The sequence below is a fragment of the Budorcas taxicolor genome, chromosome 22 (assembly GCF_023091745.1).
Source record: "Budorcas taxicolor isolate Tak-1 chromosome 22, Takin1.1, whole genome shotgun sequence".
NCBI classification, from domain to species: Eukaryota; Metazoa; Chordata; class Mammalia; order Artiodactyla; family Bovidae; genus Budorcas; species Budorcas taxicolor.
The window spans coordinates 1365374-1380685 of record NC_068931.1 but is presented as its reverse complement, the minus strand read 5'-3'; the positions used below and the strand labels follow the sequence as shown (position 1 = coordinate 1380685).

The following is a 15312-nucleotide window of genomic DNA, read 5'->3' as shown; positions in this document are numbered from 1 at the left end:
TCCTGTGAGCATATGAAACACACTCATTGAAGAACAATAACAGAATCCAGAATCTCTGCAACCTAACATTCACAATGTCCACGATCAGTCCAAAATGACCTGTCATCTGAAGTATCAAGAAAATGGAATTTGTTCTCAAGAGGAAAGAGAAGCAATGAAGCCATATCTCAGTATGAACCCAAGATGGAACCCACAGGCAAGCCTTTGAAGTGAATATTGTAACTATTGTCTGTGAAGTAAAAGAAGTATGTTTTAAATAAATGGAAAACAAGACATCTCATCAGAGATACTGACATAATTTTTAAAAAACTAAATGGCAATTTTAGAACCAAAACCCCCCAAAATTTCTGAAATAAAAATTTCATAGGAATAGACTTCGCAACCCCATGGACTACACTTTCCATGGAACTCTCCAGGCCAGAATACTGGAGTGGGTAACCTTTCCCTTATCCAGGGGGTCTTCCCAATCCAGGGATCGAACCCAGGTCTCCCGCATTGCAGGTGGATTCTTTACCAGCTGAGCCACCAGGGAAGCCCAGTGAAGTGGGAGGGCCGTTCCTTCCAGTTTGTTCAGATCCCTGAAGTGTGGCTGTGAGAAGCAGGAAATGATGGGGCCAGGACATGTGTGCAGCGCCCAGGGGGCTGTGGAGGGAAGGGCCACCAACAGCCCAGGGCCAGGCAAGGAGGCCCCATCCTAGGAAAAGGGACACTGGACACCAGGGGCTGCTGGAGATGTGGACAGGGTGTGTCAGACGTGGCATCTCATTATTGAGACGACGGTATTGTGACTAGAAAGATTCTCGGACTTTAAAATTATGGGTAGAAAGACCTTATCAGCCACACAAGCTATTGATACAGAACAGACTTACTGATTCCAAATTCCGACCAGCTGTAACAAGACTCCAAAGAGTAGTTTGATTCCAGTTTATTCTCTAGCGAACCCTTTGAAACTCTCCACGAGAAGTTACTAACTGTATTCCCCCCCCCCCCATTTTGATAGAATAGTTGAAACATCTATGGCTCATTACAAAGCAGTAATTGAATGAGTGGTTTAATGGAAACTATGAATGCTCTAAAACTATGAACTCTCTACATTGAGCTAAACAGCCGGATTCCAAACAACCTGAAATTCTATTTCAAGTTATCAGGATTTCCTGAGTACGGTTGAAGTTGCATGTACCCACTCATATGCATGCACACACACATTTTTTGTGGTTGACTTAAATTCTTTCAGACTATGAGAAGCTAGAATAAACTACCCCTCAAAAATATATTACTTTTAAATTATGAACTTGCTGTAATGTGAGAGCCTTAAGTGGTGAATTGAAAAAAAAAAACCTTATTCTAGTTTCCAGCCCCCCCCCCCCACCCCATCTTAACCATCTGAGGTTGACTCAGACGGTAAAGAATCTGCCTGCAATGCAGGAAACCCAGGTTCAATCCCTGGGCCAGGAAGATCCCCTGCAGAAGGGAATAGCAACCCACTCCAGTATTCTTGCCTGGAGAATCCCATGGGCAGAAGAGCCTGGTGGGCTATAGCCCGTGGGGTCGAAAAGAGTTGGACAGGACTGAGTGACCAACATTTTCACTTTAAGTCGTGAATTGAAAAAAAAAAAAACCTTATTGTTGTAGTTACATTTTTCTCCTTTATAATAAAGGTACTTAATCATTCCCCTTTAAAATATATATTCTATCCAAGGAATGAAATATGATGTGTTTTAGTGAAGCTGGGATCTTCTGAATCCAGATGTATGTTAGAGGGTGTGGCAGTACAGAGACCTTTTGTTTAACTTCACTACTCACTGAGTCCTGGAGAAGGAAATGGCAACCTACTCCAGTACTCTTGCCTGGAATATCCCATGGACGGAGGAGCCTGGTAGGCTACAGTTCATGGGGCCACAAGGAGTCGGTCATGACTGAGCGACTTCATTTACCCTTTCACCTGCTGAGAGAAAGAATGCATTTCTCTAAAGGGAGAGTTCCATGAGAGCAAAGCAAAGAAAGCATCAGTAGGAAATCATAAATGTTAAAATTGTCATATAAAAGATATATTTAAACATGGATTTTTACAAGATTCATTTTTTGGTGGTAGTTTTTTAACTGCTTATTACAATTTGTTGTTCTTTAGTTGCTAAGTTGTGTCCAACTCTTTTGCAGCCCGGTGGACTGTAGCCTGCCAGGCACAATCTTAAAAGTTCTTTTTTGCTCATTGACTCCCTAAAATAATTTTGGAAATGTATTCATTCACACACTTTGTGTTGACAGCAGTTTTTATTGTAAAGTGTAGATAGTTACAAATGATGCATCTTTGGCATTTAAGTAAGTGTTTACATTTAAAAACAGAACTGTCACATCACTCTTTCAAATGCATGGAATGGCATTTAAATTCCACCATTTAACAACCTGTCATGCACTTTTAAAAATACATAAGGAAGCTCTTCAATATTTGAAAATTTGCCTTTTTGCTAAATTATAATTTTTGAGAGGTAAAACAACTTTCATGAAGATATATAACGAAGCTGTGACAAAATTTTTATGCAAGTAATTAAGAGGGAAGATATGGTGTGAAAGATATTAAGAGGCTCTCAAGAGTATTTCAGGACCTACGTGTTTAGAGGCGATTTAACACAGCAATGTTAGGGTGAGATTGCTGGGTTATATATAAAAGTGGTTAAAGCCTGTAGGACAATAAACTACACCCTTTAGGGTTGTTGGGAGTGGTTATGTAGCTGGAGTAACAATGTCAGCTGTTGAGAGTGGTTCCAGCTTGTTGGTGTTAACGATGTCAGTTGAAAATCATTATCTAGCCGGTTGGTGTAAACAATGTCTGCTGTTGACAGTGGTTATCTAGCTGGTTGGTGTAACAATGTCAGCTGTTGAGGGTGGTTATCTAGCTGGACACTCAAGAGTGTCACGCTATTATGGTAAAAGCCGCTGGCCACCAGCTTCATGCGACACCAGGTGCGCATGGGCGAGGCGTGCAGGTTGCGCACTGCGCTGAGGAGGTGGGCCAGGTTCCCACGCGGCAAAGCCCGCAGTGCCCCCCATCTGGCTCTCAAGAAGGCCTCCTTGGGCAGGGGCAGAGCGGCCGGGCAGCATGCGTCTCACTCCAGACCAACAGGTCAGCACCTCGGCCCAGGAGCGCTCAAGAAAGGCCCGCTTCCCGCCTAGCTTGGACCACACGGCTTCCGCTCGGGCCTTCACCGCCCAGGGACGTCATTGGTCGCCGACAGAGTTGGGGCTCTGAACGCCGCCACCCCCCTCTTCGCGCCCTCGCCGCAGAATGACGTCACCGGGCCCTGCCGCGCCGGGGGCGGGGCCTCGGAAGCCTCCGGCCCCCGCGCCTCACTTTCGCGGTGGTGTCATCATCGGGCCCCGACGCGTGGTGACGCCATCAGGCCTCGACGCACGGTGGAGGGGCAGGCGCGCGGGCGGTGCCTCAGCCGGGTTGGCGCTGAGGGGAGAGGGCGGGGAAAGGCGGTGAACCGAGGGGGATCCGGGAGGGGCTGGAAGGTGGCGGCCAGACGATGGCGGACCAGATCCCTCTGTACCCGGTGCGCAGCGCGGCAGCCGTGGCCGCGGCCAACCGTAAACGCGCGGCCTACTTCAGCGCAGCGGGGCCCGGGCCGGGGCCCGACCGGCCCAGCAGGTAACGACGGGGCCGCCCCAACCTCCCGCCCCGGCGCCCTTCCTCGCCGGCCCGACGGGGGCCGCCCAGGCGCGCCCGGACCTGGGCAGAGCGTCGGCGCTGCGAGGGGTCCCCCGGCCGGGCTCGGCGCAGAGAGGAGGCTGTCTCGGGTTCGGGGGCTGCTGCCTCTATCAGCGCAAGCAGGATGGGTCCCACGGCGCCCGTCTCGCAGTTGTTAGTCCCCGAAACTTGCAGCGTCTCCAGGAGATCGTGAAGATGGCAGACACAACTCCTAGTCAGGCTTAGAAGTGCAGATCTTGTTGGGAGTCACTTCACAAGTGGAAGAGCACACAAAGACATTTCAGTTTGTTTCCTGAGAACACTTTTTACTTAAACGTGTATCTACAAAGTACCTTTTGTTGACAAGAATTTTTGCTCTTTAACAATGGGAAACGGAGATTCAGAAAGGTTGAATTGTTCCATATGAGCAGTTATTAAAGTGGTCAAATTTAGAAGTGGAGACCTTTGATTTAAAATGGAAGTCTCATACCCTAGTTGGATTTAGTTCGTATTTAACTTCTTACCCAAAGGGAAGACTACCCCTATGATAACAGTGGTTAAGAAAAGAAACCTATAAAAAGGGGAAATAGTTGTTAAGTTTTTATTTCTGAAGGTTTGTAGAAGCAATCTGCCTTTAGCACACAGAAAAAGTACGGATTTTAGTACCCAGTTGCTTCAGGATTCAAGTTTTAGAATTATTTTTGGTTTGGGCTGTGTGAGAGGCCATATAGTCAAAAGAGTACTTATTATAATGTTACAGAGCTGAATTGAACCTTGGTTCATTTACTTACTAGCTGTTTGATCTTAGATAACTTAAACTGTAAGCCCTAATTTCCTCTGCTGTAAAATGGGGGCAGTATTTTTTCTTGTAGAATTGTTGAGGGTACAGGAGGAGTTAATAAGGAGCCCATTCTTAGTGTTCGGCCCTGAAGTGGAGAGGTATGGTCTCGCCTTTCTTCCCTGTCATTACCTATAAGAGTAACTGTGTTAGTAATCTTCTGAGTAGTTGATTTTAGGAGATATTTTTTGAAAATGTGCCACCTCTTTCACAATAGATTTCCCTCAAAGTTCTCATCTGCCAGTTTTTGCCTTAAACATTTTAAAGCTCAGTAATGTGGTGTATATATACATTTAGGATCCCTATGTCTTCAGGCAGATATTTCTTTTATTGTTGTCTCTGGTAACTTTTTTTGCTCTGGAGTCTCCTTTGGTAGACAAGTGTAGCCACTTCTGCTTTTTGTGGATAAATATTTGCATTGTATTAGCATTCAACCTGTCTGTTGAATTTGAAGTGGGTTGCTGTTGGATCATGTTTTCCCATTATTCAGTCTGTCAGTCTCTGTCTTTTGGTTGGTATATTTAGGCCATTCAAGGTGATTATTGATACATTAGTGTTTAAGTGTGCCACTTTATTAATCTGTTTTTCTGTTTCTTATATATTTCTCTTGCCTTCCTTTTGCTTAAACGTTTTTGTGATAGTGTTTTTTAGGGTAGGCCTTTGTATAGTTTTTGTAGTGTTTGCTCTGGGTATCACCATAGTGTATGGGTATCAGTATTTTACTATATGGAGTGGGTTCCTTTACTTCACTTTCTCCCCCAGCAATTTAAATGTCATGTCCTTATGGATGCATGTGTGTTTGTTGGATTGTGATGTAAAGTGTATTTTTTAGATAAAAAAAGTTTGCAGGTCACTATAGTCAAATTAGACTGGCAAATAAAAGCACAGATTAACTTCACAAAAAATCATGTCCTGAGTATCTGATGGTGTTAAACTTTTTGTTTAAATTATCAAGTATGGTTTCTAAGACTTGTGATGGTAAGGATAGCTTATTGAACATACCCATATTTTTGCTCGTTTTTTTCTTCCTTCCTGCTGTTCCAGGTTTCTCTCTTTTTTTTAAATTTTCTTTTTGTTTTAGGACCTTCCTATAGGCAGTCTTAAGATTTCATCTTATGATGTCTTTATTTCTCCTTTATTTCTGAAAGATAGTTTTTATTGGATAGAGAATTCCTTGTTGATACATCTTAGTACCTGAAAACTCTTATTCCACTTCCATTCAGCTTTCATAGTTTCTGATTAGAAGTCTGCTGTCATTCAAATTGATGTTCTCCATAGGGAATGCATCATTTTTCTTTGGCTGCTTTCAAGTTTTTTCTTTGTCCTTAGTTTTCAGAGGTTTAATTATGAAGTATCTTGGCATGACTTCTTTGAGTTTAACTTGTTTGGTAGTCGCTAAGCTGCTTGAATCTGTTGGGTTTTGTGTCACCAAATTTAGGAAGTTTTTAGTAAGAATTTCTTCAAGTACTCTTTCACACACACCTCTTTTTTATCCACTTTCAGGACTCCAGTGATGCAGATGCTGGATCTTTGGTTAGTTTTGCATAATTCTTTTAGGCTTTTTTCCCCCAGTGTCTATTCTCTATGTTCAGTCTGTGTAAATGCTATTTATTTGTTCTTAATTTCCCTAATTCTGTCCTCTGTCATTTTCACTCTACTGAGTGACTTTCACTTTCACATAGATCCCATCCAGTGAGGTTTCGTTTCTAATGTTGTATTTTTAAGTTTTATAATTTCCATTTGTTTGAAGAGAATTTGAAATTGATTATTGAAGCATTTTTATGTTTGGTGCTTGAAATAATTGTTACACCATTCTATATCTGAGTTAATCTTAGGATTGATGTCAGTTGGTTGTCTTTTCTAATTCACATTGTCAGTGTTTTGATGATGTGTTCTTTGGATGATGGATAGTTTTTGATTGTTTCCTTGATTCTTTGTCTTTTATATTAGGAGAATGTGGGCCATATTGATATCTTTTATTCTAGCAGATGATAACCCTGTTTAGATTTAGCACATAGGTCCTGGCCGACCTTTGTCAGCCTCAGTTCCAATGACAGTTTGATTCACAGGGCCTCTGTGCTGATTTTTGGTCTGTTGGTTTATGTCGTGCTACCAGAACTCATACTTGTCTCTCTCGGTGCTGCTGAGGAGAAGGGATTTCCCCAGGCTCAGGGTCTCTTGGTGAGAGGTGGTGGTGTCCAGACTGTGTTGGATGGACAGTGGCTGTAGCTGTCTCCTCTCCATCTGTGCCCCCTGACTTCCCTGGCGTGTCTTAGTGGGAGAGGAGACTCAGCACCGCTGTGGCCAAGAGACTGTGTGGCTGAATCCTTTTCGCTTGTGCCTGTGGCTGCTGTGGCATCTTGAGGAAGATGAGAAGCATTTCAGGCCGTGGGTAGAAGCCATTTGCTGAGCTGGCTGTTTCTGTGTTTGTTGATGCTGCCTGCCCCTACCTCACCCACCCATCCGCCCCCCGCTCCTGCCATCCCCAGTGAGAGAGGGGAGTCTCAGGCTCACAGGACATGGAGACATCAAGGAAGGCCTTGCTGTCCGAGGTGTCTAACCGCTTGTTGTCGCAGGGCCCTAACTGGTGCCACTTGGATGCCCCCGTGTCCCTGGGTGGGATGTGGGAGTCTCAGGCTGGTGGAGTGGGACACTACCTCCTAAGGCCACTTGTCAGTCTTGTCTTGCTGGTGGTGGACTCTCAAGAGAGTTATGGCCTTCCTGGGCTGCCTTTTCTTGCTAGGATGGAGTAGGCCATGCTGGGCCTGTGCCTTTCTGTTGGGTGGGGTCTCATAAGGTGTCCGCCCATTGTGTTCCTCTGGTTCTGGATCCCCAGTCCACCCAGCTCTCTTCCTCTCGCTGCTGCATTCTCACCACCCTCCAGAGCTCTCCTGGTTGGCTCTTGCTTTATTTCCAGGATCTGTATTGATTGATAGTTGTTTTTAGGAAAGAGGAACAGAAATGGATTGTGACTTAAAAGTTGTGTTCCTGTATTATTTTGTGAAGTTGGTTTTGGTTGTATTTTATCATGGTAACATTTATGTATAGTTTAAAAAGTTAAAGGCTTATGATAGTCACTGTGGCTCTCTACCAGTCACCTTCTCCCCAGCCTCTCATTCCACCGGCAGTTACTTTGTACTCTTTTAACTGTTTCTTGTATTTACAAATCTCCATTATTACAGTGACTGTATTCCTGACTTGTGTCAACATCTGACTTCTAATTCAGTTCAGTTCAGTCACTCAGGTGCGACCCCATGGACTGCAGTATGCCAGGCTTCCCTGTCCATCACCAACTCCCAGAGTTTGCTCAAACTCATGTCCATCACATCCGTGATGCCATCCAACCATCTCATCCTCTGTCTCCCCCTTCTCCTCCCACCTTCAATCTTTCCCAGCATTAGGGTCTTTTCCAGTGAGTCAGTTCTTTGCATCAGGTGGCCTTTTAATACCTTCCTTGATTTCAACCCCAGCCAGAACAGAAGAAGATGCTCCTGCCAGGCTCGTACAGTACTCTGCTTCCCCTCACAGCACAGAGTGCACTTGACTAATTGCTCATCTTCTCGTTAGACTTTAAATTCCGTGAGTAAAGTGGCAGTGATGGCCAGATTTTACCCTGATACCTGGCCCCATGAGATGAGTGGGGAAGTGTTTTCTTCTCTTTCCCTTTCTGGAAGACATTTTGTAAAGTTGGTGTTACTTCTTTAAATGTTTGGTAGAATTTTCCAGTGAAACCATCTGGACCTGGAGATTTCTTTTTCAGTTCAGTTCAGTCGCTCAGTTGTGTCTGATTCTTTGCGACCCCATGAATCACAGCACGCCAGGCCTCCCTGTACATCACCAACTCCTGGAGTTCACTCAGACTCACATCCGTTGAGTCAGTGATGCCATCCAGCCATCTCATCCTCTGTCATCTCCTTCTCCTCCTGCCCCCAATCTCTCCCAGCGTCAGAGTCTTTTCCAATGAGTCAACTCTTCACATGCTTTCAGTTTCTTTAATAGTTAATGAACTATTCAAAGGATCTGCCTTATATTTGGTGAATGGTGACAGTTTGTGCTCATGACCAGTTGGTTCATTTTAGCTAAGTTGCTGTATTTATGTGTATAGACTTGTTTGTAGTATTCCCCTATTTTCTTTTTGCTGTTACTGCATTTAGATGGTGGTTTGTGCCTTCACTTTTTTTGTTGTTGTTCATTCTTGCTAGAGATTTGATCTTTTCAAAGATCCATCTTTTATTTTACTTATGTTTTCTAGTTTTCTTTTTCCAACTTCATTAATTTCTGCTGTTTATTTTTTCTACATTTGTTTACATTATATTCATTTTTATCTTCTCATTTCTTAAGGTGAGATCTTGGTTATTAATTAGAGACTTTTCTTCTTTTTTAATGTAAATACTTACTGCTGTAAATTTCTCTCTTGGCACTGACTTACCTATATCCAACAAATTCTTGTGTTTTGATTTTCTCTGAGACATGCTCTCTGACCTGTGGATTGTTTAGAAGTGAGTTTGGAAAATTTACTGTTATCTTCTAGCATGATTTTTTTTGTAATCAAAGAACACAATTTGTATGATTTCAATTATTCTAATTTGGTGCAGTTTGTTTTGTGACTGAGTATATGATCTATATCAGTAGAAATCCTGGGGCTCTTGAAAAGAAAGTACTTTGTGCTGTTGGGTGAAATGTTCTGAAATGCAATTAGATCCTGTTAGTTAATGGTGTCGGAGAAGGCAATGGCACCCCACTCCAGTACTCTTGCCTGGAAAATCCCATGGATGGAGGAGCCTGGTAGGCTGCAGTCCATGGGGTCGTGAAGAGTCGGACACTTACTGACCAACTTCACTTTCACTTTTCACTGTCATGCATTGGAGAAGGAAATGGCAACCCACTCCAGCATTCTTGCCTGGAGAATCCCAGGGACGGGGGAGCCTGGTGGGCTGCTGTCTATGGAGTCGCACAGAGTCGGACACGACTGAAGCGACTTAGCAGCAGCAACAGCAGCAGTTAATGGTGTTGAGTTCTTTTCTCCTTGCTGGTTTACTGCCTTGTTGTTGAAGGTGGATAGTTGGTCTCTTAACTGTAATCATGGATTTGTCTGTTTCTCTTTGTAGTTTTATCAGTTTTTGCTTCACATATTTTGCAGGTCTGTTTTTGGTGCATTCATGTTGGGATTGCTTATATTCTTGATGGACTGACATTTTTATTATTATGACATTTTCCTGTCTGTCGCTAGTAATTTTTTTGCTGTGATGTTTGCTTTAACTGACAGTATTATAGCCATTCCTGCTTTCCTTGGATTGATGTTTGCCTGGCACATAATTTTCCATCCTTTTACTTTCAACTTGCTTTTAGTAAAGTGAGTTTCTCTTCGTTGATAATGTGGTTGGTTATACTTTTTATCCACTCTGCCATTGTGTGTCCTTGAGCTGATGCGTTTAGAACATTTACATTCAGTGTAGTGATTGATTAGTTAGGACTTGCACCTACCATTTTACTTTCTGTTTTCTGTCTTTTGTTTCTCTCTTTTCCTTTTCCTGCCTTTAACAGTCCCTTGAGCGTTTTTAGGAGTCCATTTTGGTTTACTTGTGGTGTTTACATTGGGTCTCTTTGTAGGAACACTATGTAGCAGTGGTTCTACATGTTGTGTTGCACAGTATAGCTCGTCACAGTATATATGCTCCTGTTGACGTTTCATCAAGTTGAGTCAAGTGTGCAGTTCTCACCTTGCATCCTTTGATTCCCACCACTGGTAGTGTAATTATGGGCATACCTTGTTTTATTGTGCTTTGCAGAATTGTGTGTTTTTTTTTTTTACAAATTGAAGGTTTGTGGCAACCCTGCATTGTCCGTTGATGGTTAGCATTTTTAATCAATAAAGTATTTTTCAGTTAAGGCATGTACTTTTTTTAATACATAATGCTATTGCATATTTGGTAGACTTCAGTACATTGTGAACATAACTTTTATATGTACCAGAAAACCAAAAAACTTATTTGACTCACTTTGTTACCATATTTGCTTTATTCCAGTGGTCTGGAACTGAACCTACAGTATCTCTGAGGTATGCTTGTGTCTTGTAAAATTATATGTAAGTTTTACATATATGAAAGTAGTTACATATTTCCCTTACAGTTAGAACTGCTCATCAATGTTAGAAGTCTTGCTTTATCTCTCAAACATAATTTAGAAAACATAAGAGGAGAAGGACAGCTTAGTGTGATGATTCATATTTTTGTAACTTCTGTTCTTCTCTTATTTCCTGGTGTACCAAAACTATTTTCTTGTTTCTGTTCTGTTTTAAGAATTCCTTGGCTATACTTTGAGGATGGGTCTGCCGATAATAAATCTCTTAGTTTTTCTTCATCTGAGGATGTCTTATTTCCCCTTCATTCTGTAAGGATATTTTCATCATATATGCAGTTTCAGGTTGACAGTTCTCTCAGCACTTGAAAAATGTTATGTCACTTCTTGCTGGGTTCCATGATTTTTGATGAGAAATCTGAGGTCATTGGAATGATTTCCATTGTAGGTACGGTATTTCTCACTAATTTCAAGCTTTGTCTTTGGTTTTCAGTAGTTTGATTTTTATGGGCCTTAGCATAGATTGAGTTTATACTGTTTCACTTAGTTTCTTGAATCTTTTGTCAGTTAGAAGTTTTCAGCATTTATTTATTTGAATACTTATATTTGGACAATCTTTCATCTCTTCTGCTGATACTCTAGTGACATCTTGTGAGAGCTTTTCTTTTAGTCCCACTTGGTCATAAGTTCTGTTCACTTTCTGTTGAGGTAGGGGGATTTCTGTTGTTCCATCTTCAAGCTCATTGATTTTTTTCTCTGTTTCCTTCATTCTGCTGCTGAGCTTGTCCATTCAGTTTTTAAGTCTTATTTTTTTTTTCTAGTTTCAAAATTTCCAGTTGATTCTAATTCATATTAGCTGTTTCTTTGCTTAGTTTTTCTAATTTTTTCTCATGTTTCAAGCATGTTTGTATTGCCCATTGAAACACTTTAATGATGAATGTTTTAAAACTCCTGTTAGATAATTTCAGCATCTGAATCTTTTTCATGTTAGTATCTTTTGAGTCTCTTCTCATTCAGGTTGAGGTTTATTGGGTTTTGGTATGAGTGATTTTTCATTGTATCCTGGACATTTTGGTCTTGTGCTATAAGGCTGTGGACCTTATTTAATTGAGAAGGAAATCACAGCCCACTCCAGTACTCTTACCTGGAAAATTCCACAGATGGAGGGGCCTGATAGGCTACAGTCCATGGGATCACAAAGAGTCGGACACAACTGAGCGACTTCACTTTCTTTCTTTCTGTAGTTCCTTTTGGAGAAGAAAATGGCAACCCACTCCAGTGTTCTTGCCTGGAGAATCCCATGGATGGAGGGGCCTGGTGGGCTACAGTCTATGGGGTTGCAAATAGTCGGACACGACGAAGCAACTAACACACAGACACACCTTATTTAAGTCTTCTGTTTTATCAGTCTCTTTTAAAAAGAGACTCATGCTGAGAACAGATGGCTATTGTCTGATTATCTTTAAAATATTAGTGTGTTTCTTGGTAGAGGAAACACAGGTTTTTTTTTTTTTTTTTTTTTTTCTTTTTAGTGTTTTCTCATTGAGTGTCTACACACATTTTTCTCTGAATCTAAAAAATTTTACAATTATTATGATAATAGATATTTTACTGTTTTCCTTTTCTGTGATGGTCTGTAATTAAAAGCTTTTTTTAAAGTACAGAATGATTCTTAAGATAGCATTTATCAAAGTACCCAGGTCCAGGATTCCTTGAAATCAGAGACATATTCTTATAATACATAGCATTTCCTTTAAAAGAACTATTTTATGCAAGTTTATAAAATTCTTTATACTTAACAGAATAGAAATGTTTTGCTTAACTTTCTAAACTGACAGTTTGCATGAAGATAGAGTTGGTGATTGGAATAGCACCTTTTGGGAAGCTGGAGTATGTGTCCTTAGCTTAACTGGTCTGCTTGTCTGTAAATATCTGGATTGGCATTTACATACATTCGATATTGTACCATTAACTCTGGAGGCTAGTGGTAAAGAATTTGCCTGCCAACGCAGGAGACAAGAGACGTGGGTTCGATCGGTGGGTCAGGAAGGAAGGAAATGGCAACCCAACCCAGTATTCTTGTCTGGAGATTCCCATAGACCAAGGAGCCTGATGGGCTATAGGGGGGCCCCAAAGAGTTACATGACTGAAGTGACCTAGCATGCAGGCACCATTAACTAATTCAGAAGTTTGTCTCAATATATGTATAGTGTTGGTGTAGTTTCTTATTCAAGAAATCGGTGTTCAGTTTTTATAGAACATTCTATAAGAGGAATCAGTAGGTCAGTAAAGCCTGACTCTCGTCCTTGTTGCTTGTTTTCGCTCCTCATGCCAAGGCATGCTGCTCCAGCACTGGTCCTTTAATTTTTTTGTTTGTAAAACTATTCCCCTGTTTGCTGCTGCTGTAGGAGGGAAGGAATTCTAATTTCTCACTAGTTCATACTGTTCTGCTGCTTATTAACGACTCAAGGAGTACATCAAGGCTGTATATTGTCACCCTGCTTACTTAACTTATATGCAGAGTACATCATGAGAAACGCTGGGCTGGAAGAAGCGCAAGCTGGAATCAAGACTGCTGGGAGAAATATCAATAACCTCAGATATGCAGATGACACCACCCTTATGGCAGAAAGTGAACAGGAACTAAAGAGCTTCTTGATGAAAGTGAAAGAGGAGAGTGAAAAAGTTGGCTTAAAGCTCAACATTCAGAAAACTAAGATCATGGCATCTGGTCCCATCACTCCATGGGAAATAGATGGGGAAACAGTGTCAGACTTTATTTTTTTGGGCTCCAAAATCACTGCAGATGGTGCCTGCAGCCATGAAATTAACAGACGCTTACTACTTGAAAGAAAAGTTATGACCAACCTAGATAGCATATTGAAAAGCAGAGACATTACTTTGCCAACAAAGGTCCGTCTAGTCAAGGCTATGGTTTTTCCAGTGGTCATGTATGGATGTGAGAGTTGGACTGTGAAGAAAGCTGAGCGCCGAAAAATTGATGCTTTTGAACTGTGGTGTTGGAGAAGACTCTTGAGAGTCCCTTGGACTGCAAGGAGATCCACCCAGTCCATTCTGAAGGAGATCAGCCCTGGGGTTTCTTTGGAGGGACTGATGCTAAAGTTGAAGCTCCAGCACTTTGGCCGCCTCATGCGAAGAGTTGACTCATTGGAAAAGACTCTGATGCTGGGAGGGATTGGGGGCAGGAGGAGAAGGGGACAACAGAGGATGAGATGGCTGGATGGCATCACCGACTCAATGGACGTCAGTTTGAGTGAACTCTGGGAGATGGTGATGGACAGGGAGGCCTGACGTGCTGCACTTCATGGGGTCTCAAAGACACGACTGAGCAACTGAACTGAACTGAACTGAATGACTCATCGCAACACATTCAAACTTGGAAGCTGTATTTGATGAAGAAAATACACATTTTTTATAGCATTTCATTGCCTTGTTTTTCTTTATTAACATGTAGGCAGAAAGGGAGTGTCTATTTTTCTTAAAGAAGGTTTAAGCAGTAGACATATTTTAAGTGTTTTCCTCCCTTTAGTATCAGTTGACTTCTCAGAAATGTTTCTCATTAAAATGGAAACAATAAAGCTGTTGGATACTTAAGATAAAAATGTGAGTTTAAGATAGTTATTGTACTGACCTACTTTTACTTGGATACATGTGAATTATGTGCCTTCCAGTACTTGAATGTTTTGTTGAAAGTTCCTGGTTTTTTTAAACCTTGGGCAGTGGTGAAGAGAGCTGTCGTTAGTTCTTAGCATGGTGGTACTCTTGGGTTCGGTATCATCCATTCTGTCGTCTTTGTTCACATTGTTTTTACTCATTAAAAAAAAATATGTTTCCAGAATTATACTTAATTGCTGGAAACGTTGATTTTTCTTGAGTGACAAACCAATTAAGTGTGTATGACACCAGGCAACAAAGACACTTAAGATTCTCTGCTTGTCTTGTCTCTGAAAAAATCCATTATTCATCATCTTATTGTTTTTAAATACTGAGGTAAAATTTTCAATACAATAGGAAAATTGCTTTGGAAATGGAATAAATTGCTTGCCAGTTCAAAGGCTCCCTTTCTGAAGTTGAGGTTACTAAACCTGATGTTGCTTATATTCATTATCTTTCAGACTCTCATTGTACTGCTTTTTTAGCATTAAACATGATAAGATTGTGACTTTTGCTAAAATGCAGCACAATCACTAAAAGAATTTAATGAAAAAGACTAAAAATCTCATTTTGTATACTATGTTATAATATCTACAAGTGGTGGTTTGAATTTTAATTGCATTTTCTATAAATATCCATTTTCTGGTTGACTTTTAAAAGAGGTGCTTTTACACAGAAGAAAAAGGAATTTTTGAGAGGAAAAATATTAATTCTTTCAGATTGTGTACTTTTTGTCTAAACCATCTAAAGTGATAGGTGGCTTGCTTTAAGGATGCTCCATGGTGGAGTTGAGAGTAATTGGAGTTGTTTGTAGATTCGATGAGAGATGAAGACAAGTGTCCCTTTGATTAGGGGAGTGAAGTGTTCAAGACGGGTGTCAGTAGTGACTGCTGCTTCTCCGGACATTTGCTTTAAGCAGAGGTCTTCTGCCTTCTCGGTTTTAGTAATGATACGGTATTCCATCATGAATTAAGCAGCTCTAATTGTTGATATGAAGCTTTTCCATGCTTTTTGGGTGACTAGCATAACATGG

General features: G+C 41.3%; 1 protein-coding gene across 1 annotated transcript in view; it reads left to right on the top strand.

Annotated features, from left to right (window-relative positions):
• Positions 1-3511: 3511 nt before the first annotated feature.
• The window catches only part of ATP9B (ATPase phospholipid transporting 9B (putative)), a 158080-nt gene continuing 146279 nt past the window's right edge, over positions 3512-15312 (top strand). Inside the window, exon 1 of the mRNA XM_052660348.1 lies at positions 3512-3649. Within this exon, the coding sequence (XP_052516308.1) occupies positions 3528-3649 (122 nt within the window). The 5' untranslated portion in view covers positions 3512-3527. The remainder of the gene's footprint in view (positions 3650-15312) is intronic.